This window comes from Salvia hispanica, chromosome 4, assembly GCF_029641045.1.
Source record: "Salvia hispanica isolate PSC_SH4W2 chromosome 4, Shi_PSC_v1, whole genome shotgun sequence".
Taxonomy (NCBI): Eukaryota; Viridiplantae; Streptophyta; class Magnoliopsida; order Lamiales; family Lamiaceae; genus Salvia; species Salvia hispanica.
This window is the reverse complement of record NC_142695.1, coordinates 47710096-47737909: the sequence shown is the minus strand read 5'-3', so window position 1 is coordinate 47737909 and position 27814 is coordinate 47710096. Positions and strand designations below refer to the sequence as shown.

The 27814-nt window shown below is 38.0% G+C and overlaps 7 protein-coding genes across 8 annotated transcripts; 5 read left to right on the top strand and 2 right to left on the bottom strand.

The window, feature by feature from the left end:
• Nucleotides 1-436: 436 nt before the first annotated feature.
• TRS120 (transport protein TRS120) lies at nt 437-6737 on the bottom strand. The gene is made up of 10 exons (XM_048092403.2): nt 6263-6737; nt 5977-6183; nt 5675-5857; nt 5028-5137; nt 4609-4668; nt 4196-4475; nt 3362-3654; nt 2132-3009; nt 964-1896; nt 437-887 (listed from the first exon to the last, which is right to left on the bottom strand). Exons 1-10 carry the CDS (start codon nt 6671-6673, stop codon nt 667-669), a joined length of 3576 nt encoding a protein of 1191 aa, XP_047948360.1. The 5' UTR covers nt 6674-6737; the 3' UTR covers nt 437-666.
• A 1417-nt stretch (nt 6738-8154) lies between these two features.
• On the top strand, nt 8155-11217 carry LOC125196298 (DOMON domain-containing protein / dopamine beta-monooxygenase N-terminal domain-containing protein). The gene has a single exon (XM_048094752.2). The coding sequence runs from the start codon at nt 8462-8464 to the stop codon at nt 11090-11092; it is 2631 nt and encodes an 876-aa protein (XP_047950709.1). The 5' UTR covers nt 8155-8461; the 3' UTR covers nt 11093-11217.
• A 150-nt stretch (nt 11218-11367) lies between these two features.
• On the top strand, nt 11368-13739 carry LOC148929323 (uncharacterized). The gene is made up of 3 exons (XM_089056371.1): nt 11368-12092; nt 12187-12304; nt 12381-13739. The coding sequence occupies exons 1-3, from the start codon at nt 11614-11616 to the stop codon at nt 12648-12650; spliced, it is 867 nt and encodes a 288-aa protein (XP_088912497.1). The 5' UTR covers nt 11368-11613; the 3' UTR covers nt 12651-13739.
• Nucleotides 13341-14288, bottom strand: LOC125193919 (uncharacterized). Its single transcript, XM_048091860.2, has one exon. It carries the CDS (start codon nt 14286-14288, stop codon nt 13452-13454), a length of 837 nt encoding a protein of 278 aa, XP_047947817.1. The 3' UTR covers nt 13341-13451.
• A 120-nt stretch (nt 14289-14408) lies between these two features.
• LOC125193918 (pre-rRNA-processing ESF1-like protein) lies at nt 14409-18263 on the top strand. Its single transcript, XM_048091859.2, has 7 exons — nt 14409-15144; nt 15244-15315; nt 15619-15845; nt 16086-16248; nt 16722-16850; nt 17270-17943; nt 18033-18263. The coding sequence occupies exons 1-7, from the start codon at nt 14602-14604 to the stop codon at nt 18085-18087; spliced, it is 1863 nt and encodes a 620-aa protein (XP_047947816.2). The 5' UTR covers nt 14409-14601; the 3' UTR covers nt 18088-18263.
• A 264-nt stretch (nt 18264-18527) lies between these two features.
• LOC125191724 (deSI-like protein At4g17486) lies at nt 18528-19766 on the top strand. Of its 2 annotated transcripts, none has more exons than XM_048089129.2 (3): nt 18528-18869; nt 18929-19231; nt 19306-19766. In XM_048089129.2, the coding sequence occupies exons 1-3, from the start codon at nt 18737-18739 to the stop codon at nt 19578-19580; spliced, it is 711 nt and encodes a 236-aa protein (XP_047945086.1). In that variant the 5' UTR covers nt 18528-18736; the 3' UTR covers nt 19581-19766. The 2 variants fall into 2 exon arrangements, with proteins under 2 accessions (XP_047945086.1, XP_047945087.1); XM_048089130.2 differs by having other exon boundaries at nt 18531-18869; nt 18944-19231.
• A 5296-nt stretch (nt 19767-25062) lies between these two features.
• LOC125195845 (Transducin/WD40 repeat-like superfamily protein) lies at nt 25063-27436 on the top strand. The gene is made up of 2 exons (XM_048094101.2): nt 25063-25213; nt 25554-27436. The coding sequence occupies exon 2, from the start codon at nt 25570-25572 to the stop codon at nt 27274-27276; it is 1707 nt and encodes a 568-aa protein (XP_047950058.2). The 5' UTR covers nt 25063-25213; nt 25554-25569; the 3' UTR covers nt 27277-27436.
• The last annotated feature ends 378 nt before the right edge of the window (nt 27437-27814 follow it).

The following is a 27814-nucleotide window of genomic DNA, read 5'->3' as shown; positions in this document are numbered from 1 at the left end:
AGGAGAGAGAAACGCCCTAGAGCTAGGACGTGGCCTAGCCGGCTAGGCTGTGGCTAGGGTGCCTATTGACAAGTAATAGGCGAGTCGAGCCAATTTTTCATTTTCATTTATTTATTTATTTTATTTCTACTTTATATATACAACTCAGTGTACTTTATTTTTTAATATTTGATAAACACTAACAATTAAAATGAATTAATGGATGCTAGGATATTGGCTAGACTAATAGAAGGGACGTGATGATGATATGCCACGAGAAATTTTAGGCTAGGCTATTAGACTATTGCTAGTCTACTCCTACGGTGATGCTTTTATAAAACAAAGATCACATTTGAAATGCGGCTTCATACGGTAATTAATGGGATTTGGGTGAAATTGTTGACGCAACAGGTGAATAAATGCATTGTGACTGAATTTAAGGTTATGGTAAAACTAATAGCTCAGAAGACAAAATTACCTCCAAATCACATTACTCTGTTTTTTTTTCACAAATAAAATACTACTCCATTGATTACTCCAAAACAAGTTCCACAACAAGAGGGTTACTAGTTACAGAAACACATCAATTTCCGCCAAAGATGCAGAATTTAAGCAATGTGATGCAGTCAAATCAACACGACTTCCTTTCACTTTTGTAAATGAAAACATACAGCATAACAAACTAACTCATCTAGTGCCACTCACTCGCACGTGATACGGTGGTCCACGGCAAAAGATTGGCTCATCTAATGCATCACTTCTCGCCCGAGCTCTAAGAACTTCATTAGCATCATAGATCATGGCTGCAGCCAGCATCGTGTACTCCCCTGGAATTAGGAAATAGAGGGAGAATACATGCTTCACTTCTTCAAGAGGAGGAACCTCCATGCTGATACCACTCAAAACACCTGACAAAACATTATGTCAACAAGCATTACATGGCCACTGAAATAGTACAACTTGGAGAAATGAGACTTTATGTACCTTCCCAAAGCACCGTTGCCTTGTCGCCCTCCATACAGTTCTCACCAGCCACATCTTTGCATGCAATGCTAAGATTTATCCTAATAGCTTCCTTAGTATTGTTCCGCACCAACACCTCCATTGCAGTCATCTCATGTGCAATGATAGAATCTCCAGATGCACAAGACTTTACCTCACTATCAACATTTATATCTTCTGAACTTGTTTTAGCCAGCCTAAACCCAAATGTCAGTGGGTCTGGCAGAAGAACATCCATAACAGATGCCTGGAGGGCAGCCTGTATTGCATCCTTGATATCTAGTTCTCCTGAGCTGTTGCGCCCAGATTGCCACCTGACTTTAATCTTCGAAATCAAATTCTTAATCGAAGCATTCAACTCCGCCTTAATATTCTTTTCAGAGAAACTATTATTTCTACTGCCAGAAGTCCCATTATTTTGAGAAGAGTTTCCAAGGAAGGAGCCATCGAGAACAGGTAATTTGAAATTTTCAAGTGGTATTAACACTCTAGCAGTATAATCCCTGTCGATCCTTGTTTTTGGTTCACCATATTCAGCAGAAATATTATCAGACAGGTTTTCTTGGTTGTTAGTATTCTCCATGTCAACTGAAACACTGGCTTCAAAAACTACATCAGTCGGATTATACAGCTCCAACTCAAGTAAGCGCAATCCCCAACTTCCCCTATTGGGATCAATCTTCACTAGCCTATCAGCCTGTCTTTCAGAACTATTGACTTGCTCAGTATTACCCCTTTCTAATTGTGCTTGCGTGGAGCATGCTTCACCAATGCGGGCTGGAATTTCCATTGAAAGCAAGCGGGCTTTTACGAAAGACAAGCCCTGCAAAACACAGATATTTAGGGGGATGACTAGACGCCTTCCAGGAGGTGGAGCAGACACTGTTTCTGGTTCTCCAGGAGTTGTCAATGGACCTAAAATGTATCACATACAACAAACCAAAAATCAAAATCTATGAATCCACAACCACATGCCAAGCATAAGTTCTTGTTTCCCTTGACATCAGCACACTCTAAGGTGGTCACATTAGAAGTAGTAATGAAAACATCAAGACGTAGGATATACTGCCAAGAGCAATTATGTAGCAACACCATAATATGAGGCATTATAGCAGTGGCAACTATATATCCTTAAAGAAATAGTACATACCTGCATAGTGGATCAACAGCAGTGGACTGCTTCCATCTTTAGCTTGTCTTACTGAGGATCCAGGCATACCCTTGCTTGCAGCAGCATCAGAATCTGTCTTGCTAAGTTGCCAGGCTTTCAAGGTTACACGTATTGTAACCTCTGCACCAGGTTTCAAGGGGAGGGCTGACCTCAGGGTTTCGGAAGCAACTGTTACGACAGAGTCCTGGTTCTTTCCTGATAGTGAAATGTGGGCCTGCTCAACAGGAACAGTCCCAGCATTTGCCAAACTGATCCATACATCGCGTATCTCACCTTCATATAGCATGACAGATCCATCCCCACCTGCGATATGAGAAACTAACAATGGCAATGGAGGTACCACTGTAATACTAGGTAGATGTACATGTTTTAACTTAGCTGCCCCACAGCTCCGGAAAGGGTCAGAAAGCACGAGACCTTGAGTTGCCCCAATAAGTAAACTATCAACCTCCTTGAAAAAATGTTCAGTAATGACTCCAAAACAGTGAACTATGCATCCAGGAACTGAAACCAGGCCTTCTTTGGTCGGAATCCCAGATAAAGTGATCACCTTTGAGGAATTGGGAGGAAGACTCACACTTACAGGAAAGGCATCAAGGTTTCCAGAATGCACTGATAGATATATACTTTCAACCATAACTTCAAAGCCACACGGATTCGCTAATTCTACCAGCACTTGAACAGGTTCACCGACCACCCAGGTTAGCTCCTGCTTATTGCTATTATTTGGCTCTCCTTTGCTGAACGGTGTATAAATGAATGGTCCTGATGGAGCAGCACCTGCCCACCAATCTTCTCTAGCAGGATTGCGTTTGACGATGTCCATTTGTGATGAATGCAAAGGAAATGAATGTAACCTAAAAACGTTTAAAGTTAGAAGAGACAACTCCACAATGACGAGAGCTAACAGGATGAGAAACATACGTTGATGCATAAAAATGGAAAAGCACATGCCCATGAATATGGTCATTATATACAGAAGGATGTGAAGAGGAGGAATACTAGGTATATCTTTGTCATATATTTGTAAAGGGTCATTATCTCATATGGCATATTTTTCACTTTCAGGGTAACATAAAGGTGCCGAGATCCCATCCTTATGTGTCCCCACATAAGAACAAGTTCATTAAGAAACATCCAGTTTAAGAAGCTTGGCAGTGGATATATATTACACCAGAATCAGGAAGACAGAACACTCATGTAAGCTACCTGACAAAAGGTAAAGCTGGATCACTGCAGCGAGTTCCTAAAGGAAGCCTCTCAGCTGAATTCACAAGTGCATTGAACAGACCATTTTGCCCAGCAGGAGTAATTAGAGGATAGTAAGACCTAAGCAGACGTGCAGCTGCACTCCAAGCAGCAAGAGGATCCCCTGCACGAACAGCAGAAAGAAGGATTTCTCGAAGGACGACCATCTGCAGTGTGCTCCACTGTGACTCAAATAAGGAGACTATTGAGTGGTGATGCACTTTTCCTCCATCAGCATGGGTTTTCCCAGCGTCCTTTTAACAAAATAAAAAATGAAATTTAGAGCATCCCCTTCAAATTTGAAATAGACATGACCTGTGAGTCTGTGACTGATTCTTAAAGTCAGTGGCATACTGTCATATGATGACCCTCTCTTAAGAAGCACAACTATCAGTATAACATAAGGATGAATTCTGTAACAATGAACAGCAGTTCTACCCCCGTGAGGAGGACACAAATGGCCAAAGATTTAATCATCTGCTCAAAAATGCAAATCTCCATATGGATATGCATCAAAGATGCTTTCCTGTGCTTCTCGATACCTAGTATCTGATTATAACATAACTAACATGTCTCATTAAAATTATCACATGAAATACATTCTATGTCACATTTAGTGTCCATCCAAAGAAGAAATTGGTTCACGTATACTATTGGAATAAGTATGAGATGGCAAGAGTCTAAATGAAGTTATCATTGCAATTGTCACGCTTAACAACATGGATGATACATATGCCAAGAGGCAAGTCTAGTAATGCCTATTAAATGGTATGCTGGATGGTTAAAAGTACTCACATTAGAAGGTCCAATAGATGCTCGACTTTGGACACGATAAGCTTTGGTTGTCATTGCCAAGACTTGCATTGCACTGATAGCAGCAAATTTGTTATCCTGTTGCAAGTACAGCTGAGCCACCTGCCTTGAGAAAAAAGCAGCTTTTCGGTGATAACCAAGTTCACCGAAGAGCCTTGCTATTTCAACATATACTACTAGTTTGTCGCTGGCATCAATCAAAGATGTTGCTCCATCAGCAGTTGCTGTCAACAACTCCACGACATCATTAGCAAGTTCCCGCCTTATGAAGATACCCAAGGAGTACATGAGACATGGGGAAATAATTCATTTTATTAAATGAAAATATTTGTAAAATCTCAACTAAGGTTAAAGTCCTTCATCAATTGCAACAAAGGATAAATATAATGAAGTACCTGCATAGGAATCTTGCTAACTTCAATGTGGCTTCGAGTTCAAAGCTTAAGGGTGAAACCCTATTCAAAGATAAAGCCTAGAGAAACTTAGAAGACTAGTGATAATTCACCATCAATTTGCATATGAACTACTGAAAATGTTGAGTCCAGTAACTGGGTTCACGATCAAATACAATTAAGCATGCCATATCAGTTTATGATCAATGAAATATGTGATTCAGTTTTATGGACAGGGTAACTTCTCTGTGATCAGCGCTATGCAACTAGGGATGATTAGGTAAATCTTTAGCTAATGAAACAGTTTTGGAGAACATGGTTAAATTAGTTTATAGACATTTAAAGGAATTACACTATTGTTCTGGTAATATTTGCAAAATCAGCAGTAACATTTAAAAGGAATTACATCGGAGCAAAAATACCTTTGAGCATTGTCTTGAATAAATGATTTTCTGTAGTGCAAAATGACATTGTTGTAGCGATACTTAACCTCATCCTCTAAAACTGGGTCCTTCTGGCCCATCCGATCCATCTAACAGTGTAAAGTAAGGAGAAAAAAGTGATGTTTTTGCCACAAACAGGAAGGGGCCAATCATAAGTTCGAGGTAAATATTTCACAATCATGAGAATTCGGTGAAAAATATTAAAAACCAGAAGGCCAAATGGCATTTACCTTGTTATACGTTTCCATTTTTAGCTATACCCAAAAAAAGTAATAAAGGGATATTGACCGGTGTTATAATAAAGCTTATACAGTAATAAACTACAGTTTTGGCCATTAACATTATGAACAAGATGACATTTTATATAAATTGAAAGTTCAACAGTCTGAATCGCATCATCCAACAGTGATCTAACAAGATTGTTACAGTACCTGCTAAATTAACGCACCAAAATGAGAGTAGTACAACGAACGAACTAAAGGACCTAATTCTAATGAGGTAAAAGAAACTGAACTATCACAAGAGCTGCACACATTATACATGGAGATAGAAACAACACAAAAGAAAAAATATGTACCATATTAAACTAGAATCCAGGTTTTTTTTATCAAAACTTGAAAGCTTACCAGCAACGCACAGACGCTGCCTTCCATGGCCCCAGCATACCAGAAAAAATCTGCAGTTAATCTGGTAAGTTCCAGAGAGGTGGAATAATGAGCATTGGCATCTACTGGTGATCCAGCCAGCAAACAGTAATCGCCTATAGTTTTCTGTGCGCGACCAAGCCTCCTTTTCTTTGCCTTAATCACCTGTGGAATTTTCGAATGAGAGAGGTGAAGTTGTGCTGCTTGAAAAGGGGAAAAATTGCAGCAGTAGGCATAAACGAAAGATAATTAAAAAAAATAATTGGAACACCTAAAGTTTAAACCTCCTCTGAGCTGAGACTGGCTTGAGAGTCTAGAGGTGTCTTAAAAACAGTCCCGCCAGATTCAGCCTGGAGAACCCATTTCTCAAATTCCATCAACAGAGAAGCTGCAATATCTTGGACCATGGTTTGCAGGTGGAATTCCTGAGTTTGCCTATCAGCAGGTGGAAACAATATCAAATTACTCCCCTTAACACTCTCGTCTTCAAGCTGCAGCAATAGCGTCATGTCATGATTAAGTAGTTTAGGGCTGAAATCGCGCAAATTGACAAAGTGAGGGGTAACTAACCTGCGAGTCCCCGGGGCAGAAGGCGAAGCATCGCTGGACGAGTGAGGAGGAATAGGTCTTACAAGCGGCAGTGAATTGATCGGCAACGGAGCGGAGATCGGGGGCGGAGGGGCAGTGACAAATGCCGATGACGGCGAGGATCTTGCGGTTGGACTGGAAATCCTCCCAGGGAGAAGGCGGCGATCCGCCGAGAATGAACTTGAATCGGAGGCTGCCGGATTCCCAGGGCTGGTGGGCGAAGGGGGATTTCTGGTGCTCGGTGTAGAAGGAGCTGATGGAGTTGAGGGAGACGGTGTGGTGGCGGAGGAGCATGGCGGCGTAGTCGCGGAAGAGGAGAGGGGTGACGTCGGAGATGGGGATGACCGCCACGCGGATCATGCTGATGGTTTCGATGCTGGCGTCGGGCTCCATTTTTTCCGATCACCAATTCACCGGAGAGAGAGAGAGAGAGATCTGCTACGTTTGTGTTCACAGATCTAAGCTAAGTAACAGCAAACCGTAACCCAATAATAGAGCCTCTATTTCAATATGGGCTTTTCTAATGGGCCCGGTCCAACACTTCGGCCTTTCGTGGTAATTCCTTTTTTATTTAAGATGAAATAAAGATGAATACTTCCTCCATCAAAAAACAAAGCACAATCACCATTTTTTACCGTCTAAAAAAAATAGAGCACAATCATTTATCCAAAGTTTTCAACAAATAATAGCTATACACATCATTCCACTAACACTATTTCTTACTTACTTTTTTACATTCTCACTTACTTTTTCTCCTTCTATCTTACTTTATTAATTCTATATTAAAACCCATGTCATACACAAATTACTTTATTTTTTATGGACGGACGGAGTATTTTTTTACCATTCCTCTTCCATTCATGAATAATGTCTCATATTTGATCAGGTCAGATTTTAAAAAAATTATTTAATTTTTATAAAGAAAAATTGATAGAAAAAGTTGGTGCAATGTGGATCATACTTTTATATGTTAGTTTGATAGAAAAAGTTAGTGAATGAGTGGTCCATTTACTAAATACAGTAAAAGTGAAATGAGATATTTATTGACGGATAGATAAAAAGAAAAAATGAGACATTTAATGGCATACAAAAAATCTAGTGATTGAATTAAGTGTTTTATATAGTATATTTTAAATTTAAAAATCATTAAATAAACTTAAACTTATATGTGAAAGTTAAAATTAACTACTTTATCTCTTTTCAAAATCATCTTAAAAATTTTAATTTACGTAATTTTCTCGATTAAAATATTTTTTTTAAGAAATATAGTATCAAATTAGAGGCAATTTCAGATGTACTCTAACGAGATCTCAATTGCTTATGTTCCGGCGATGATCGTATGATGAAATTTTATAATTTTAGTTTTAATTTCACGTATTAATAAACAGATTTTACATCAACAAATGCATCAAAAAATATCAACATAATGCATGTACAATATCAATAACACTGTGTCGATATTTTGAGTAATTATATTGAAATTCTTATATGGTTGTGTTGATATTTATAATATACAATTTTGATATAAAAAATCTTGAAAATTATTATATTAATGGATGGACTGTTTTATCATTTTGTATGATACTACTACTATACTTATTAAAATTTGAGAGCTTTAATATTATCCTATTTTAAGATCTAATAGTGTAAGATTGAATGCTATAACATTACCTTTAAAATAACTTATTTGATACAAATAGTATGTAACGGTTAGTAGGAGTATAAAATTAATCCAGCCCATTAATTAGAGAAGATCAAGTAAAAACGCAAAGGATATGCAATCAAACAGAGTCCATTTAAACCATCAAACACTGAAAAGGGGAAAAAGGCAAATGAAAGGAAGAAGAAGAGTTATTTGGTTTAAAAATACAATCTTTGACTTGACCTAATTCGAGATTCACAATTACGAAGATTGCTCAATGTTGATAAATTTGTAATCCAAGTAAAAACCCCTTTTTCATCAATGTTTAGCTGCTTCTCGACTTCTTCGTCTTCGTCTTCCCTCCGCTAGATCCCAACTCTTCTCTCTCTAACTCCGATACAGGTTGGTGATGAGAATCTCTTGATACTTACATTTATGCATGTAGTCCCTGCATTTATGCTTGTTTACATTCAAATCCAATTATACACATACAAATCTGCGTATCGGATCAATCCATAAAACCAGATCCGATCTCTCCCATGGCCCCAACCGCACTCTTCCAATTGGGGCTATTTTTCATTTTTATGTTTTTGATTGGTTTCTCCTATTCCGATCCGAGTTTGGACTGCCCCAGCACCAACACCTCCCTTCTCAACTTCACCTCCCACTTCACCTTGGAGCAGCACCAGCTCCGTGGTATCTTCTCCATCATCAATGATTGCTCCTTTCGCGTCTCCCAATTTGACATGCTCGCCGGCGCCAACGTCCTCTGGTGGGGCGCCATGGGCGATGATGTTCAGAATCTCACAAATGGTTTCCCCGTTTCCGATTCAATCCTCAACCAGACCTATAAAAATGACACCTTCACCGTTCGTCTGCGGAAGAATGTCACTTGGGATCAAATGAAGCTTCTTGCGGTTTGGGATGTTCCTACTGCTTCTGATTTTGGGTATGTCTTGTTGAATGGTTCGGGAAATGCTAAGGAGCAGCCTACTGTCTTTGATAACTGCAAAGTGCTGTCTGATAGCTATAGGATTAGGTGGAGTCTCAAGGAGGCGGAGAATGAGGTTGAGATCGGTTTGGAGGCTGCCGTTGGAGCTGAGGATTACATGGGGTTCGGGTGGGCTAACGAGAGTGCTTCTGGTTCACTTATGGTGGGAGGGGATGTGGCCATCACGGCGTTTGGGGAGGGTGGGTTGCCATTTGCTCACGATTATTATATAACTAAGTATAGCGAGTGTATGATCGATGAGGATGGGAATGCGCAGGGTGTTTGCCCGGATACTTTGTATAAGCCTACTGATCCAGCTGTGGTGGTGAATAATACAAAGATGATTTATGGGCACAGGAAGGATGGCGTTTCATTCATCAGATATAGCAGACCTTTGCAGTCTAATGATATCAAGTATGATCAGAAAATTGATCCCAGGGCAGAGATGAATGTGATATGGGCAGTAGGGCTGATTAAGCCTCCTGATAGTTTACGCCCTTTCTATCTTCCTCAAAATCACGGTGGGAGTTATGGTCACTTGAAGCTCAACCTTTCTGAGCAGGTAAATGACTGTTTAGGACCATTGGAGGCTGAAGATAAGGAGGATCAAGATCTTGTCATTGCAGATAAAAAGGAGCCGCTTGTTGTGACAACTGGCCCGGCATTGCATTACCCGAATCCCCCAAATCCTTCTAAAGTTCTTTATATCAACAAGAAGGAATCTCCTCTCTTGAGGGTGGAGAGGGGTGTGCCAGTGAAGTTCTCGATACAGGCTGGACATGATGTGGCACTGTATGTTACATCTGATCCTATTGGTGGGAATGCAACTTTGAGAAACACATCAGAGACAATATATTTTGGGGGTCCAGAAGCTGAAGGTGTACTGGCCAGTCCTACAAAGTTGACCTGGTCACCTGACAGAAACACCCCAGATCTTGTTTACTATCACTCTCTTTATGTGCCAAAGATGGGCTGGAAAGTTCAAGTGGTTGATGGAGGTTTGCCAGACATGTATAACAACAGTGTCTCTTTGGATGATCAGCAGGTTATGCTTTTCTGGACGCTAGCTGACAACTCAATATCTATTGCTGCTAGGGGGGAGAAAAAAAGTGGTTATCTAGCAATTGGGTTTGGTCGCGAGATGGCCAACAGCTATGCTTATGTGGGTTGGATTGATGACAGTGGTAAAGGAAGGGTGAACACATATTTTATTGATGGAAATGATGCTTCAAGTGTCCATCCAACAAAGGAGAACTTGACATATGTGAGATGCAAATCCGAAAATGGCATCATCACACTGGAGTTCACACGTCCCCTCAATCCATCTTGTGATCGGAAGGCAAGGCATGAATGCAACAATATCATTGACCCCTCGACTCCTCTGAAGGTAATTTGGGCCATGGGTGCTCAATGGTCTGATGACCACTTGAGCGTGAGAAACATGCATTTTATAACAAGCAAGAGGCCAATTAGTGTGCTGCTGATGCATGGTTCTGCAGAAGCAGAGGAGGACTTGCGACCTGTCTTAGCTGTACATGGGTTTATGATGTTTCTTGCATGGGGCATTTTGCTTCCTGGTGGCATTCTGGCTGCTAGATACCTGAAGCATGTGAAGGATGACAGTTGGTTTAAGATACATGTTTACATGCAATATTCAGGATTAGCTATTATTTTCCTTGGGTTTCTGTTTGCAGTTGCTGAACTCCGTGGTCTCACTCTCCAGTCCACGCATGTCAAGTTTGGAATGCTGGCAATATTGTTGGCCGTAGCGCAGCCAATAAATGCCTACTTTAGACCTAAGAAACCTGATGTTGGAGAGGAGACGGCTAAGGCTTCACATAGGCTCATCTGGGAATACACTCACGTTATCATTGGGAGGTGTGGTATACTTGTTGGAGTTGCTGCTCTTATCAGTGGGATGAAACATTTGGGAGAGAGATATGGTGATGAAAATGCTAACGGCCTGAGCTGGGCTCTGATAGTTTGGTTCTTACTAGGTGCTTTGCTGGTAATATATTTGGAGTATCGTGACATGGGTAGAAGACGAGACAGATTGCCTGGAAGGAGCACTTGGGTTTTGGGTAATGGTGAAGAAGAGTCTCGAGACCTTCTCAACCAAAGCGAGCCGGCAAAAGAGAAAGAAGCGGGTGAGGTTCAGTTAGAAGCATTCAACAGATGAGCTGATGCATCAGTTTTTGAATCTATAGAGATTAATGTTGTTTATAGGCTATATAGCATTACCCTCTCCTCTCATGTTTTATATACACAGTAAATTCATTAACCTAGTCAACCACATTATTGTTATTCTTTTTTCACAGTTATCATGCTTTACATTTCCATTTGGTTTTTAGAAATGTATAATTTTTCTAGTACAAAGTTGTATGGGGCTCTGACTCATTAACAAGATCTTAAATCTTTTCAATGAAGACTTGATTGCCATTGACCGTTGTGACCAACAAAACTGTATTCTTATTAGCCTTTTATGTGTATGATTAGTTAAGAGATGTAATTTACATGACATTAGAGGTCTGGATGCAAGTACAAGCATAGGAAGTTTATAGAGAAAGAGCAATTGTACTAATTTCTGGAAAATGGGTCTTCTTATCTAGTTTCTAAGAAATGGCAAAATGTGTGTGTCTACCTGTGATATGTGTACTCGTTTCCATCTTCAACCAAGGAAAGGAAATAGTTTAACAAGAAATGGACGCAGATGAAGAAGAGAGAGACTTGTATGCAGAATTTCTTGAGAACTGGAACACTCCCACTCCCATTCCCACTCCAACTCCCACTCCCACTCCCATTTATTCAGACCAAAATCCTTTACCCCATTTTGATGCTGAAAAGGCAGATACATCCAAACAAGGTCCCATTTATTCAGACCAAAATCCTTTGCCCCATTTTGATGTTGTAGAGGCAGATACATCCAAACAAGGAGACATACTTCCGGTGTTGGTTAGAGACACATACTATGATAAAGTGCTGGGACATGCCACAGATGGAATTGATATAGCAGCTTTGCTCAACCCATCACCATGCTTCAGTATTCCTGTTCCAATCACAATCCCTTTTCCTATCCCAGTTCCTAGAGCTGTCGAATGCGGACACGTACCTGCTACAAAAACTGAGTTCAGCCAATGTGATTTTATCCGCAAATTAGGGGTTATGCTTTACTCAAACAAGTAGTAATTTCTTTGCTAATCGCATTATTCATTTTCCGCTTGATGGTACGTATATGTGATCCATTGCTTGCTGTGCTTACATGTGTGAGATTAGAAGAATAAACATAGATGATTTTGGAGAAAAGATGTGGAGAAACCCGGGGGCGGATACCACTGAATTCTTTAACTATGGGTTGGACGAACAACAATGGAACGATTACTGCAAACAGATGGCAAGCATCCTCCTTTTAAACTGTTATCTATCCAACTAAAAAATATGCTTATGGTTGTTCATTATTCTTCCACCAGCATGCGTTTATACATCACCAGACGCCACAACCAACTGACTCAATCGAGGTCTCTGTTATCCTAGTTTGTCTTCCGAGTAACAAAGATCATACATTCCAATGCACCACTTCTATTTCGCATACTCATCACATGAATAATGATAGTTGTTTCTCTACTTCAGGATGGGGAGATAGTGGAGGATTGAATGCGTCAACCAGAGCTCTTGCACAAACTACAGATGTATGGTCACTAGTTCTACACCCACAGACCACAGACCTATCAATTTCCTAAGCAAATCAACTACCAGTCCCTTGCAACAATGATGCTGAAGGATCTAGAAACATTTGAGACTTCATACTGATCCCAGTGCAGGATCACTGACTTCACCTTTGTAAGGCTGAGAGAAGCAGAGCTGCTTCTTAAGAACTTCATTTTACGTGGTAAAATTAATGATTCAATAGTGTTTGCAGAATTTCTGATTGCAGGAAACCCCTTTGAACTTCGAAATTTCACTTGATAGTAATAAGATATAGTATGTTTTAGGAATTTGATCACCACTTCTTCATGTGCTTTGTTTAGTTGTTTATCTACAGGTAGGATAACTGTGCCATGAAGGAAAGAAGTTGAATAGTGCCTTAAAATAAAAAAGCACTTGTTCAGAAGAAGTAATGCATCTAAGAAATTATGATTTTGTCAGCTTACACTAGCTATGGTTTTGACAGTACCACCATAGCTGGGTCCGAAGCAATCCCCTGGTCCAAAACAATTGTAGCAGAGGATCTCACCCCTTGTAAACACAGTTTGCAACTGAAACAATATCTTTCATTCTAGAGCAAGAACATGGCACATTCTTGTTTACTTGGGTTCCTAAATAAAGTGAAACAAACAATTGAGCAATCCCCACTTTCATCATGCAATCAATCATCCCACTAAACCAGAAGCTAGAAGAGCAAAAGCTGACACCAAATAAAGAACAAGAAGAAAAACAAACATCCTATATATTGATATTCAGACCAATAAACAAGAGGGAGAAAACAGAGTAAAGGCTGACATCAAACAAAGAAGAAGAAGGTAAACAGAAATGCTTAAGCCTCAAAAAGGAAACTTGTTGGAGGCCTTCTTCCCCAAGATTGCCTCCCACACCATGGGCAAGAAGGGGCCTTTCTTACCCAAATACTCCTTAACCGCTTTCTCCTCCACGAAGAAACCCTTTAGCCTCATTCCCTTCACAACACTCTGAGCCTCTTCCAAACCCTTCTCCCTGCAATACCCATCAATCAATCCCGTGAAAGTAGCCAAATTGGGGGAATGACCAGCCTCCAACATCGCAATACTAAACTCATAGGCCTCCTCCACTCTCCTCCCATCGCCCAAGCACAGCCCTTTAATCAAAACCTGGTAACTGAAGGCGTTAGGAACAATTCCATTGCTCTCCATTTTCTTGAAGATCCTCACCGCATCATCCAGCTTCTGCGCCTTGCAGAAGCCCTCCACCACAGCAGTGTACACCACCACCTCCGGAATCGCCCCCTTCTCGCGCATTAACCCGAACAGCTTCATCGCGTCATGAACCAGCCCGTCTTTGCACAGCCCATCCAGCATAGCCACCGCGTTGGGGATCAGCCCCGTCTCCTTCATCTTCTTGAATATCTCATTCGCATCCTCGCTGTCGCTGCCTCTATCGACTGCCTCACTCTTGCTAGGGTTTTCTTTGACGCTGCTATCGCTGTCCAGTCCAAGCTTGAATTTTTCGAGAAAATCAGCATCGGTTTCCGCCTTCCGGGGCCGAGATTGAATTCGAGATTGATTTCTAAGGGGGCGGTCGGGAATTGGTTCGCGAGGTTGATGGGAGAAAGACCGTGCGGCGGCGAGGCTCCGTAGGAGACGAGCTCCTGTGGAACCAAGTTTAGTTCTTAGAGCTATCGACATTGAAATTCCCAGTGTTCAGCAGCTAACAATTAACGAAAAGGAAGCCCAATTTATAAGTGGGTTCAACTTTAATTTGGAAGCCCAATTTTATGTTTTCAGGGCTAAAACCCCATCCATTAAACTTAGGTTTTTAAGCTGCTCAACTTCTCTCTCCTTCCCTCTGTCCCCCTTTCCTTCATCTTCTCCTCTCCTGCGTTTCATTTTTTGTTCAGGAACAGCAGACGATTCCTCCCTAGGTCTTTTTTTTATTATTATTCATCGTTTCTCTCCACTCTCTGTGTCTCTCGCACACACACACCACCGTGAGGAGAGAATGTCGTCCTCCACACGAAGGATTTTGGGGTTGGAGCAGAGAAAGAAGCAGAAGAAAACGAAAAAGAAGGAACCGGCAATGATTAAGGACGAGCGATTTGCTTCGGCGCAGTCAGACCCTCGCTTCATGGAAACTCCCAAGAGGCATTCCAAGGTCACAATCGACTCTCGCTTCCAGCGCATATTCACCGACCGCAACTTCATCTCCTCTCGTGCTCCCGTAGATAAGCGTGGCAAACCCAAGCCTAACAACACCTCCTCCTCTTCCTCTCTCGCTCATTACTACCGCCTCCACCAAGAAGATGCCCCAGAATCAGATGCCCAAATTGCCAAACCAGCTCAAACTAAAACTGATATTGAAAAAATTAGGAATCTTGATGAGGATGACGACGACGATGATGAATTAGACGACGAAGAAGATGAAGATGAAGACGAAGATGATGATGGGCAGAGTGTAGACGAGTCTTCATCCACCAGTACTACTGACTCAGATGATGACAATTATGTGGATCAGGAGGATGAAGACGATAGCCTTATGCCGCAGGTTGAGGCTTGTTCACTGTATGCCTCAACTAATAAGCTGACACAGTTTTGTAGTAATAGTTTTGTAATTGTGTATGTTTCTTTTTTTTCTCATTCGCAGGAGGATGTGCCTGAAATCGACAAAGAAACACGAAGGCTAGCTGTTGTCAATCTCGACTGGAGTCAAGTCAGGGTGAGATGTCTCATCCGTTTTACCTTTTCGTCTGTTCGTCATTCTTTCAAGTCATTCCTCTTACTTTGAAACCACATTGTGTGACACAAGCTCTAATTATCACATAGCATTGGGCTTTGAATAGTCCTCAATAAAAACAAGACCTCTGGACTTGAGGGTTGTCTAACTTCTTTTTTCAAGTGTCAGTCTGAACGCGAAATATCTAAATATTTTTGCTTTCAGAGTGTTTACATGTTTTGGTAAATCGTATGCACTCTCATTTTCTCTATTTTGGATACTTATAATGTGAATCGTTCATTGCAGGCTGTTGATTTGTATGTCTTGTTAGCTTCATTTCTCCCTAAAGGGGGTCAGATTTTGTCTGTATCTGTCTATCCATCTGAGTTTGGAATCAAGCGCATGGAAGAGGAGGCCGTCAGTGGGCCTGTTGGATTATTTGATGATGAGGATAAGCATGATGATGACGATGATGACGATGATGATGAGATTGACCAAAGTAAGCTACGTGCTTATGAGATTAGCAGGCTAAGGTATAGTTCATAAAGTTTTTGGCTTTTCACATTATATGCTTGTACTCTTTGGTTTTCACCTATTTAAATGGAATTAAGCACTTAGTGAAGACCTGTTCTTTTGAGTTGTCAATATACAGGATGATGTTCATGTTTGTGAGCAAGTGTACTATGTGATAAAATAGCGCAATTTTTTAGTTTCACCTTTTGTGTCTCCTTGTTCTAAAAACATGTGTTTAACCGTACCTCTTTTTTTGTTAGGTATTATTATGCTGTTGTAGAATGTGATTCAGTTGCAACAGCAGATTATCTCTATAAAACTTGTGATGGAGTAGAGTTTGAAAGATCAGCGAATAAGTTGGACTTGAGATTTATCCCAGATTCAATGGAGTTTAAGCATAAGGCACGTGATGTTGCCACTGAGGTAATTTCTGTCTCTTAATTAGCTTCTTCTTCCATAGCAATTTGAAATCTCAAATTTCTTCCCATATTTATCTTAAATTAAGATTTACCCTGTTGTTATGATTTGTTTGAATATAATCATATAAGTACTACACATGGAATGGACTAGGCACGACAATAGTAAGAGTATGGATGACAGTATCATATTTGTGCTATCTAATTTGGCTGTTTTTCCGTTAGTTAGGAATGGCTCATGTCTGAGCTATATTAGCATGTGTTGGAGAAACTTTGACCACATATCTAGCAATCTACTTAATTATTGGTCGAACTACAGGTCTATGCCCAAGCATGTGGACAACTTTTTTCCCCATATGTGTTGATTTTATTGTAGGGAATGAATCCAAACTCCTAATCTTCGGCTGGCTATCTTGAGAAATCCACTATATTTTTCTTACTAATTGACTATTCTTATGATTCCGATTCTTTTCTATCCAGGCACCGGCAGATTATGAAGGTTTAGATTTTCAAACTCGAGCACTGCAACATAGCAACATTCATCTCACATGGGATGAAGATGAACCACAACGAGCAAAGACCTTGAAGAGAAAACTTAATGATGAGCAGGTTGGTGTTATGTTGTAATTTCTAGTTGTGATATATTTTTCAAATGTTTAAAAACATGGGTCAATTCTCTTGTTTATCCAAAAAGATGATTGCTGCGTATCTGGTTCATTTTGTTACTCATCTTTTCATTTCATAATGGAATCTACATTCGAAGAAATTCACTGCTGTTGCAATGAGTTATTGCAGATGAATGACTAAGTTGTGTTTTTTATCTGCTTACTGGTTGATGATATTTTTAGTATGTATGCATTAACGGTTTAGTTCCTTTCAAAGCATCAGCAGAGCTGTATTGTTCTGTGGAGTTAGGTGACGATCTATTGTATTTTGTTGAAATGCATTGTAGGGTTTTGTACTTCTAGTTATGCATATAGTTTCCCAAATCACAACTTCACTTTTCGCGTCTTTTCCTTCCGTTGCAGATAGCTGAGTTGGAGTTAAAAGAGTATTTGGCATCTGATGAGAGTGAATCAGATGAGGACAAGAACGAAGATGAAGTGGAAGGGGAGTCTGAAAAGAAGTGCAATAAGCGAGATAAGTACCGTGCTCTAATCCAGGCAGGGGACGGCTCAGATGAAGACGAAGAAGACGATGATGGGCGGCAGGACATGGAGGTGACTTTTAGTTCTGGATTAGAAGAGATCAGCAAGCGCATTTCTGAAAAGAAGACGAAGAAAGCAGAAACAGTTTGGGAGGCTTACCTCAGAAAGAGAAAAGAGAAAAAGAATGCTTCAAAGAAAGGGTCGAAATACGTTTCAGATGATGAGTGTAGTGACGGTGATGAAGAAGCTGCAGAAGAAGCAGATGACTTTTTTGTGGAAGATGATGCTCCAGCTGAGGAAAATAAGGGCAGTCGTGGGACAAGGAAGAGGGCGAATGGAAACGAAGCAAGCATAGCAGAACTGGAGCTGTTAACTGCTGACGATACCAATTTAAAGGGGTACAACATAAAGCCTAAGAAGCGCAAAGGGACGAAGGGGAAAGAAGTTGTTGACGAGGGCAAGATACCTACTGTGGATAATCAAGATCCGCGGTTTGCAGCCTTGTTCACGTCACCGCTGTATGCTCCGGACCCAACTGATCCCCAGTATAAAAGGTGCTACTTTATTTTGCCTTGTAATAGTGCTATAGAGATTCAAGAATCAAATCATCTTTGTAGTTTCTAATGATGGGTGTGTTTTACAGGAGTGCACCTTATCATCGGCAGAAGCAGAACAAGAACAAGAAAAGGGACCGGTAGAATGCTGATTCAACTGTATGATCGTTTATCTGAATTTTGTTGTGATTTTATTGTACTATATCTTTAATTTACTTGTTTGATTCTATGGATTTTTATAAATTTTTTAGATGATCAACTTTGTAATAAATTTTCGTAGTCTATTATGTTATAGATTAAAATCTATTTTTGATCTCAAATATATGATTGTTTTACGCTTTTAATCTAATGTTTGATTGCTTCTAGTGGTTAATATTATGAATTAGTAGTTCGTAATATTGAGAATTAGAAGTTAGCATTAAATATTAACTATGACTTGTAAAACAATCGGTCTATATGGAGTATTAACTTTTATAAGACCATCTCATCAATTTATGGATAGAAGATAAATTCATTTTGCTTCTGCTATAAATATATTTAAATAGTTTTGGTTGGGAAAGTGGATATATTTAGGTTTTCAAGGTTGATAAATAAAAAAAGAAAAAGAAAAAAGAAGTTGCCCCAAATCATAAAGAATGTAATAATCACAATCGACAAGGCAAAAGCGAATTGGGTTTTCCGTTATCAAAAACTCTGCAATCCCAATTCCAAATCCAAAGCCAGAGATCGAGAATTGGGGTGTGAAATTCGATCAAAAGTGAGCGCATGCGTTGAGAAAAGAAGAAAGACATCGATGCTGCGGAAAATGATGGGGCGGAAGGGGAAGACGGGCACTATACCGGTATACCTCAACGTATACGACCTCACCCCCATCAACGGCTACGCTTACTGGCTCGGCCTCGGCATCTATCATTCTGGTGTTGAAGGTAATCAATTGCTGCTTCCTCTTTGATTTTCCCCCAAATTTGGCAATTACAAAAATTAGGGTTTGTGGATGTAGTTCATGGGGTTGAGTATGCATTCGGTGCTCATGAACATTCAACAACTGGGATTTTTGAGGTAGAACCAAAGCATTGCCCTGGCTTCACATTTCGAAAATCAATCTTGATTGCGCGATCGGATTTGGGGCCCAAGGAGGTCCGCGCGCTCATGGAAAATCTGGCTCGAGAATACCCCGGAAATGCCTACAATCTCATTTCCAAGAATTGCAACCATTTCTGCAACGATGTGTGCCTTCGCTTGACCGGCAAACAAATCCCTAGATGGGTCAATCGCCTTGCTCGCCTTGGTACGATTGATTATGTTTGTGTTTGTGGCTGAATTTGTTTGTTTGGGGCTGATGTTGTTTGTTTGATTATTCAGGTTTGTTCTGCAACTGTGTTCTGCCGGTTGGGATTAATGAGGTGAAAGTAGGGCATGTTAGAGGTAGAGAGAAGAACGGGGCGGAGGAGGAGTCGGAGGAGAAGAAGAAGCTGACTAGTCATCTGAGTAGGTATGGCTCCGCCTCCGAATCAAAACCATCATCATTGTCTTCAGCTTCGGCCAAGCCAAGTGGCAGACGCCGAAGCGCCCATTCGATGTCGCAGCGCAGTTTTTCTTCTCTGCCGGAATGCATCTCCAAGTGGCCTGTTTCATGATATGAATATCTGTAAATCTAATCACGCAAACACAGGCATGTGCATGGCCATGGAATATATCTATCTATATATATACACACACGCATTGTATGATGAGAGGTTGTAGAGTCTATCCAAATGTCTTTATTTCTCTCATGGGATTTCCTGTAAATGTTATGATATGAAAATTGAATTTTGCTTTTCCAACCTGTGTTGTTTGGATATAAAGAGAAATAGCAAGAGCCGGAGAATATCAATATACTAAGTTTAATTTGGTTGTTTTACAAATTTTGGGGCTATGCCATTCAACTCTCTCCAACATTAATTATACTATAGCATTTATTACCAAAGATATAAAACTACTATACATATGGCACAAGGTATCTATCTATGTTACTCATTTAATAGTCTGATTCACAATTTTCGGGTAACTTACAAGATTTTAGGTTAGTTTTTCCTAGTTGCTGTGTCATGGACATATATAATTGATTATTGGACAAAAAATTGATTTGGCAAAAATAGAAATAAGTACCATTATAGTTACTAGTCAAATTTCGATAATTATTTAAGAACAATCATATTTCGGCTAACAAAAAAGGGTTAGCTGGAATGACTGTTAAAAAAAAGAAATATTTTTTGATTGGGGATTGGATTGAAAGAAGTAAAATAACTGTGGTTTGTTATACTGGGGATTCTAACTCTGTTTTATAAACTCTGCGCCTCCTTGTTCCTCCAGCCAAAATCCACCCGAATTATTGTTGTCGGCGAGTCACCACGTTCGTCCGCCACCCGAGCATCATCTGTGCATCTATTATCCATGCTATTTCTTACATAGATCTGAATTATTTTGTGTCAACAAGTAACAACGTTATCCAGAATTATATTCATTAGCCATTAAGTTGTCTTTATTCCACTAGTCAAATGAAAGCTTCTTTTCTTTAACAGGACTCTGCATTTGGCAAACTAGCTTTCTCATCTCCAAGACAAGGTACTCAAGACTCATCTACGGAGATCATGTGTTCTATTCTATAGTAGTATGAAAATTTTATGTAGTCACTCAATGATTTTTATTTATATTTGTGTTCTCTTGTATAGGTTGCAATAACCATGAGAGAATTGCTTTTTTCTAAATGTTAAGAAACTCATCAGGGAATTGTTTATTGGTGAGACATTTTTTATTTACCAAGACAACTTTCTTTGGTTTGTACCTATCTTAGTTTAGTTAGTGTTGTTTCTGTTTTTGGTAAATCGATTTGGAAGTAAGTGTTGTTCCATCGATTGATTCTTTTGATCGGACTTGACAGATTCCATCTTTAAAATAATTTGGCAAGGATATTTATATATATGATCACGGACAGAGTAGTTTTTGAGTGTCAAATAAAATAAGATTTCACCTTGTATAATTGTCGTAGTTAGGCCATATTGTCTATTCACACAATTTTTACTAGTATTATTTTAATTATTGAATATTAAAAAAAGTTACAATGTTTGGTTGACGGGAAAATAAAGTTGGCAGGGAAAGTAATTCCTAGAAAAATGAATTCTCGAAATATGATTCCTAACAAATTTTCTTTCTTGCGTTTGGAATATATCAAGATTTTATTTTATCTAAACACTACGTTAAGAACATAATACTTCTTTTTTTAATTAGTAAAAGATTAATATTATTAAAACATTATTATAATAATTATATTATTATTATTATTATGATTGATAATTTAATAATTGGATTAATATTTTCTTATTTTATTAGTTCATAAGATTATAATCATAAATGATAAAATCATAAATGTTATTATAATTATTATTATAATTAAATTATAATTATAGTTATTTACTGATATTATAATTGAATCAAATTTATAACTCAAAATTTAATTATCACTTTTTAAATTAATTATTGATTTATAAAATAATAATAGTAATAAAAATTGTTATTATAATGATTTATTACTATTGTTATATGATTCATAATATAAATAATTGTATTCTAGTTATTTATTAAATTAATAATAATATTGATAATAAATAATATACTATAATTGTGGTTATAATTTTTATTATATTGAAATTAAGAGTATGATTTATAAATTAAAAATGAATTAATAATAATAATAATAATAATAATAATAATAATAATAATAATAATAATAATAATAATAATAATAGTTGTATAAATTATCTACTTCACTCCATTAAACACCTAAATATACAAGAATACTAAAACTTGGAAACAGAATACCTAATAAAAGCTAGGATTTAGAATACTGAAAAAATTTGTACTATTTTCCTTGTTTTCAGGAATTTGATTACTTTCCCAAATTGACTAAAAACCAAAACAAACACATAAATTTAAAAATTAAGGATTCACATTATTTTCCCAGATAGAATCGCGGCAACCAAACATGGTCATATATATTGTATCATGCACCAAATGCGTAGTGAAATAGCCAATTGAAAACAAGATGAACAAAACAACCTACTCCCTTCATCCGGCATAAGCAAGCCACTTCTTTTGCGCACGAAATTAAGGTAATGATATTTTTAGAGTTGAAGTGAAGAAAGTAGAGTATGAGAGAGAGAAAAGTAGATGAGTGAAAATATTAAAGTAGATAGGAAAAATAAATTAAGAGAAATGATTTTTTGTTTAAAAGGGAAATGACTCACTTATGGTGTGATAGTTGAACTCTTTGAAGTACTATATTTTTGAGTAATAGAGAAATATGAAAGTAGATATGAGTGAAACTGAAATGAGCATGAGATAGGATCTGGATATATTGCAAAAAAGAAATAGAGCATCTATTATTTATGATAGTCCATGGTGCATCAAATCGTGTGAATATGTTTTTTCGAACAATCATAGTGGTCCATTTGTTTGGGTTGGGATAACTTTCACCCATCTCATAATCGTAATTGAGATCACTCTCATCTCATAATCGTCATAATTGAGATCACACCCTTATTGTTTGGATTGGGATGACTTCTACCCATCTTATAATCGTAATTGAGATCCCACTCATATCATAATCGTTGTAATTGAGATTCCACCCATCTCCATCTCATAATAGTAATTGAGATACAAGTTTTATTTGGCAAAATAACATATGTATATATAATTATGAATTTTGTTAAATTATGTGAAGAGATTAATTTTATTATAATAATATGAATATCGATATGCAATAAATTTAGTAAGTTTGAAATAAGAATTCAAGTTACATACCCAAATTTTTAATTAATTTATCACCATTCAAATTAAATTATTTATATTTTATAAATATATTTGACACTTAATATCAACAAATTAATATACTTCATGGTTAATCAAAAAGAAATATATTATGCCCTATGTGAGATAATAGATATCACAATTTCCTTTTAAGTTTGTTGCACAAAAGATGTCACATTTCTTTTAATTAGAAAAAACTCCATTTCACATTAATATAAATATAATATTTTCTCTCTCCGCCCAACTCACAAAACAATACTCCCTCCGTCTCCGATTAAGAGTCACACTTTGACCGGGCACGAGTTTTAAGAAATGTAAAGAAAAGTTGGTTGAAAAAGTTAGTGGAACGTGGGACCTAAATAATAAAATGTGAGTGAATTGAGTTAGTGGAACGTGGGACCTACTTACTATTTATGGTAAAAATGAAGTGTGACTCTTAATTGAGGACGGACCGAAATAGAAAAGTGTGACTCTTAATCAGGGACGGAGGGAATATTTTCTAAAATTTTGTGACATTCCACAAGGATGTCATCTATTATGGGACGGAGGGAGCAGGAAACAAATTTGTTTTAGTTAGGTATGAATATTAGTTAGGTATGAAAAATAAGTTGACTACTATAGTACACTAGTATCACCCACGTGCGATGCACGATCCATTTTTTTTTAATTTAACTTATTTTATACTGTAAAATGATTTTACAAATCCATAAAAATATCATTATATGAAATCTGAAATCATAAATATATAAATAAAAAAAAATTATTAAAAAATATAAAATTAGACCGAGAAAAAAAATAACACATATACCGAATGAGAAACAATATTATTATTTCAAGTTCTAAAATCACAAATTTCTACAATAACAATTTATTGTACCAATAACTTAAACATGAAATACAGTTGATAACAATGAAGCAAAAACTAATTATAAGGACAAATATCTTACAACAGAAACCCGACATTTTCACGAACAGTGAGAGAATCAAAATGTGTTGCACTCTTAAAAACCTGTTACATTGGGCAGTAGATCCAAGAACTGTCTAGATTAGAATCACTGAAATAATAGAGGAGGTGCAAACATGTTATCTCACCAAGCCATGTTATCATTATATAAAACAATATATGTATACGTACCACGAGATGATGTCTTGGAAATTGACACTACTCGTGAGGCTTCCAAACACGAGCGATGGAGTGAAGGCGACAAACACAATCTGCAAGTTTATTATACAGATAACTCTAAAATATAAATACAATATAAATTTCAAATAAATCTTAAATATATTGAAAAACACAATATAGATTATTCCTATTCGTTTTTCTTCTCACCTCTTCTTATTCCAGCCTCTTAATCTCTTCTTCCACAAAACATAATATAGGTGTCCCATGCAACTAATTAAGAGCCACTATTCCCACTAAAATAGAAGTTTGGTAAATTGTATTTTTTTGTTTTCACTAAAATTTGGTCACAAATTTTGAATTTTAAATTTACAAACAAAAGGCTCCTTAAATACCCTAAAAGTTTTTCTTATTTCCCTAAATACCTTCAAAACTCTCCTTTTATATATTGTATAGATTCGTGATGCAGTGGAGGAGAGTCTTGTGGAAGTGAAATACTCCATAAGTTAGCAAATGGTATGCATTTATAGACAAAAAATATCAAGTCATTATTATATGGAGCAATTAATTTGACAATTTTAAAACATATATCGCACGACATGGACAACATATTCATATTCACTAAATTGTGAGTCTTAGAGAAATTAATAGTATAATCATATCATATTATTAGGTTAAAAAACGCCACAACATGGAGTAATTTATTGTTTTAATTCTAAGGTAACATGGACTCTTATTTTTGCAACTGAAATAGTAAACGGACAACGGTTACATTCCATCTATTCCATTTTCTTCAATACATGGCCTAATTAGAAAACATGACCTAATTATTAGTTGTAACAAATAACAACAGTTACATTGGCACAGTCGATACAATAGATTATGAAAGGACAACAGTTTTTTCAGTTATTGATTAAAAGTTGACACCCAAATTAAATAAATAGTTACATTCAAAATTTATAAATATTCAACTTCTTGCTCAAAACTTATAAATATTAAAATTCATACCCAAAATTTATAAATATTCAAATTAAGGCCAAAACTCGTCTTTTATACATGTATAGATTATTTTTGTGCACCAAGATTTAGAAAAATAAGTTGCGGGCTATAATACATTATTTTTGTTGGGCCTAATAGTATAAAGTGAAAAGAGAAAGCCTCAAGAAAAAGCCCTAAAACACTACTCACATTTAAGTATACTCCTTCCTCACGCCGCCGAACTTCTCCAACCTCCATTGAAGAATCGCCACCGCTCTCCAGAAGAATCGCCCTCCAGCCTCCATTAAAGAAATATTTGAAAAATTGGTATGAATTTTTATTGATGTATCTTATTCCTCTTGTATGCTAACATTCAATTGAATTGAAAGAATGTTCCCCATGCATTGAACAGACCAACAAGATAAATTTGTGATACAATGTTCGAAATTCTGAAAAAGTCAGTCTTCTGCACTACGTAATTTTTCAAAAACTTGACTTTTATGTATGTTGATAGATTATTTTTCGGATATGGCAACGAATTGCTTTATTGGTCAGTAGAGGGTGTATTGCTTTGTTGAAAGAATCATTTTGTGTACATTTCTGATTTTATTTCTATGTGTTTATATCATTGATTAGTTTTTACTAAGATTTGATTTGGTTTGAGCAGTTCGTTGGCTGAGAAAATGAGCTTAATTTCTCAGAATGCCCTAACTAAAGAGGTAGGGAAGAAGAAAAAGAGGGAGATGGTGAAAGACAAGATTGAACTTGTCGAAGAAGAGGTTGGGGATGGAGACAAAACTGTCGTGGACCCTACGAGAAATAATAAGAGAAAGAAAGGGCGAAAGGAGGAGGATGACGAGCAATTGGAAATTGAGGAGGGGAAGGAGAGAAAGAAGCTCGAAAGCTTTTTGTTTAGCAACTTATACTCACCGGTTGGGTTTGGGAAGGACGATGAAGAAGAAGAAGCTAGAGAGGAGGTGGACAACAACTCTGCGTTGTTCTTCACTGATAGGTCAGCAGACAGCACATTGTCTGTGTACGAAGAGGACATTGAGTCTGGAGATGAGAGTGCTGATGAACAGGATAACAATGAGAGAAAACCTGTGTGGGTTGATGACGAAGAGAAAAAGACTAGTATAAACATAGCCAAGATCAACAAACTGCGGAAGCTGAGGAAAGGAGAGGATGAAAGTGTAATTTCTGGTGAAGCGTATGAGTCGAGATTGAGAGCTCAGCATATGAAGATGAACCGAGGTACTGATTGGGCATGTCCCAATTCTCAGCCAGTGTATAGTTCTGAAGATGATGATTCTGACAAAGAAAGCGGAGTGGTGGTAGCCAGTGGTTATGAGCGTCCTGAATATGCTGATGATGTCCTCAGGTCAAATGAAGATCTTGTTCTGAACAGGAGTGTGAAACTATTACCGGGGCTTCTTGAATACTCGAGATTGTCTGACGCCAATATGAAGGACCCTTCCCAAGGTCCAATTAATTCTGTGCAGTTCCACAAGAATGCACAGCTGCTCCTTGTTGGTGGGTTGGATAGAACATTGAAGTTCTTTCAAGTAGATGGGAAGAAAAATGAGATGATCCAGAGCATTTTTCTGGAGGACTGTCCTATTCGAAAGGCTGCTTTCTTGCCTGATGGATCACAGGCCATCATATCAGGAAGGAGGAAGTTTGCTTATAGCTTTGACTTAATCAAAGCTCAAGTAGATAAGATAGGCCCTCTTGCAGGACGGGATGAGAAGAGCTTGGAATCGTTTGAGGTTAGCCCTGATTCTAAAACCATCGCCTTTCTTGGAAACGAAGGGTGTATTCTGTTGGTGTCATCAAAGACAAAAGAACTGATTGGTACGCTGAAGATGAATGGAAGTGTTAGATCTGTAGCATTCACTAATGATGGACATCAATTGTTGAGTTCAGGTGGGGATGGGCAGATTTATCACTGGGATCTGAGGACAAGGCTGTGCTTCCACAAGGGCGTCGATGAAGGTTGTCTGACTGGTACAGCTTTGTCTGTTCCCCCAGTTGGTAATTTATTTGCAGCAGGTTCAGACAGTGGGATTGTGAACATCTACAACAGAGATGAGTTCATAGGTGGGAAGAGAAAACCTATAAAAGTTATTGAAAACTTGACTACTAAGGTGGATTTCATGAAATTCAGTCCGGACGCACAAATTTTGGCCATCAGTTCTCGCATGAAGAAGAATAGCATGAAGCTGGTTCATGTCCCGTCTCTAACTGTTTTCTCGAACTGGCCTCCTCCAAATAAGGCGGTGCACTATCCAAGCTGCATGGATTTCAGCCCTCACGGAGGTTTCATGGCTGTGGGAAATGCTGCGGGAAAAGTCTTATTATACAAGTTGCATCACTATAATCGGGCTTAGTCAGTTTCTTATCGGCCAAATTAGATGCCAATTTTGTTATGTTTGCTTATTGAGGCTAATTGACATGATCAGTTATGTTTGTTATACTACAATGTTTGTATTTCTTCTGAGAAAGTTGAAAGTTTATTTTTCATCAAGCCTTGGCATTGATGGTTGATTATGTGTGGACTCGTTGAGTTTCTTCAATCATATATTGTGAGAGGAAATTGGGTGTTGCCACTTGATTATATTGGATGATTCAGTAAAATTAGTGAGGGGTATGTTGGTATGGCCTATTTTTACTGTAGTACAAGTTCAATCTTGTTCAACCTATATAAAAGATATTAGGCCATGAAATTTTCAGAATTGTACTTGAAGAAACCCAGCCAAAACCAAGATATATGAGGTTAAATTGAGTTACTGCTAGTCTGCTACATCCCAAAGCCAAAACAACAAGAAGATATCAAAGAAGCAAGAATCCTCATGCTTTACCTTAAATCAAACCTTACAAAGCAAATTTCTATATATTGACAAATGATAATGAAACATTTTCTCTTGG

What these genes read in the sequence shown, in the direction of transcription:
- TRS120 (XM_048092403.2), bottom strand. Translation starts at nt 6,673, where the DNA reads ATGGAGCCCGACGCCAGCATCGAAACCATCAGCATGATCCGCGTGGCG. An exon ending in TCTGCCCCGGGGACTCGCAG is followed by an intron (nt 6,184 to 6,262) that starts GTTAGTTACCCC and finishes CTATTGCTGCAG; the next exon opens with CTTGAAGACGAGAGTGTTAA. An exon ending in CCAGCTTTACCTTTTGTCAG is followed by an intron (nt 3,010 to 3,361) that starts GTAGCTTACATG and finishes AAACGTTTTTAG; the next exon opens with GTTACATTCATTTCCTTTGC.
- LOC125196298 (XM_048094752.2), top strand. Translation starts at nt 8,462, where the DNA reads ATGGCCCCAACCGCACTCTTCCAATTGGGGCTATTTTTCATTTTTATG.
- LOC148929323 (XM_089056371.1), top strand. Translation starts at nt 11,614, where the DNA reads ATGGACGCAGATGAAGAAGAGAGAGACTTGTATGCAGAATTTCTTGAG. An exon ending in GTTATGCTTTACTCAAACAA is followed by an intron (nt 12,093 to 12,186) that starts GTAGTAATTTCT and finishes GTGTGAGATTAG; the next exon opens with AAGAATAAACATAGATGATT. An exon ending in ACGATTACTGCAAACAGATG is followed by an intron (nt 12,305 to 12,380) that starts GCAAGCATCCTC and finishes TTCTTCCACCAG; the next exon opens with CATGCGTTTATACATCACCA.
- LOC125193919 (XM_048091860.2), bottom strand. Translation starts at nt 14,288, where the DNA reads ATGTCGATAGCTCTAAGAACTAAACTTGGTTCCACAGGAGCTCGTCTC.
- LOC125193918 (XM_048091859.2), top strand. Translation starts at nt 14,602, where the DNA reads ATGTCGTCCTCCACACGAAGGATTTTGGGGTTGGAGCAGAGAAAGAAG. An exon ending in TCGACTGGAGTCAAGTCAGG is followed by an intron (nt 15,316 to 15,618) that starts GTGAGATGTCTC and finishes CGTTCATTGCAG; the next exon opens with GCTGTTGATTTGTATGTCTT. An exon ending in CACGTGATGTTGCCACTGAG is followed by an intron (nt 16,249 to 16,721) that starts GTAATTTCTGTC and finishes TTTTCTATCCAG; the next exon opens with GCACCGGCAGATTATGAAGG.
- LOC125191724 (XM_048089129.2), top strand. Translation starts at nt 18,737, where the DNA reads ATGCTGCGGAAAATGATGGGGCGGAAGGGGAAGACGGGCACTATACCG. An exon ending in CTATCATTCTGGTGTTGAAG is followed by an intron (nt 18,870 to 18,928) that starts GTAATCAATTGC and finishes TACAAAAATTAG; the next exon opens with GGTTTGTGGATGTAGTTCAT. An exon ending in CAATCGCCTTGCTCGCCTTG is followed by an intron (nt 19,232 to 19,305) that starts GTACGATTGATT and finishes TTGATTATTCAG; the next exon opens with GTTTGTTCTGCAACTGTGTT.
- LOC125195845 (XM_048094101.2), top strand. Translation starts at nt 25,570, where the DNA reads ATGAGCTTAATTTCTCAGAATGCCCTAACTAAAGAGGTAGGGAAGAAG.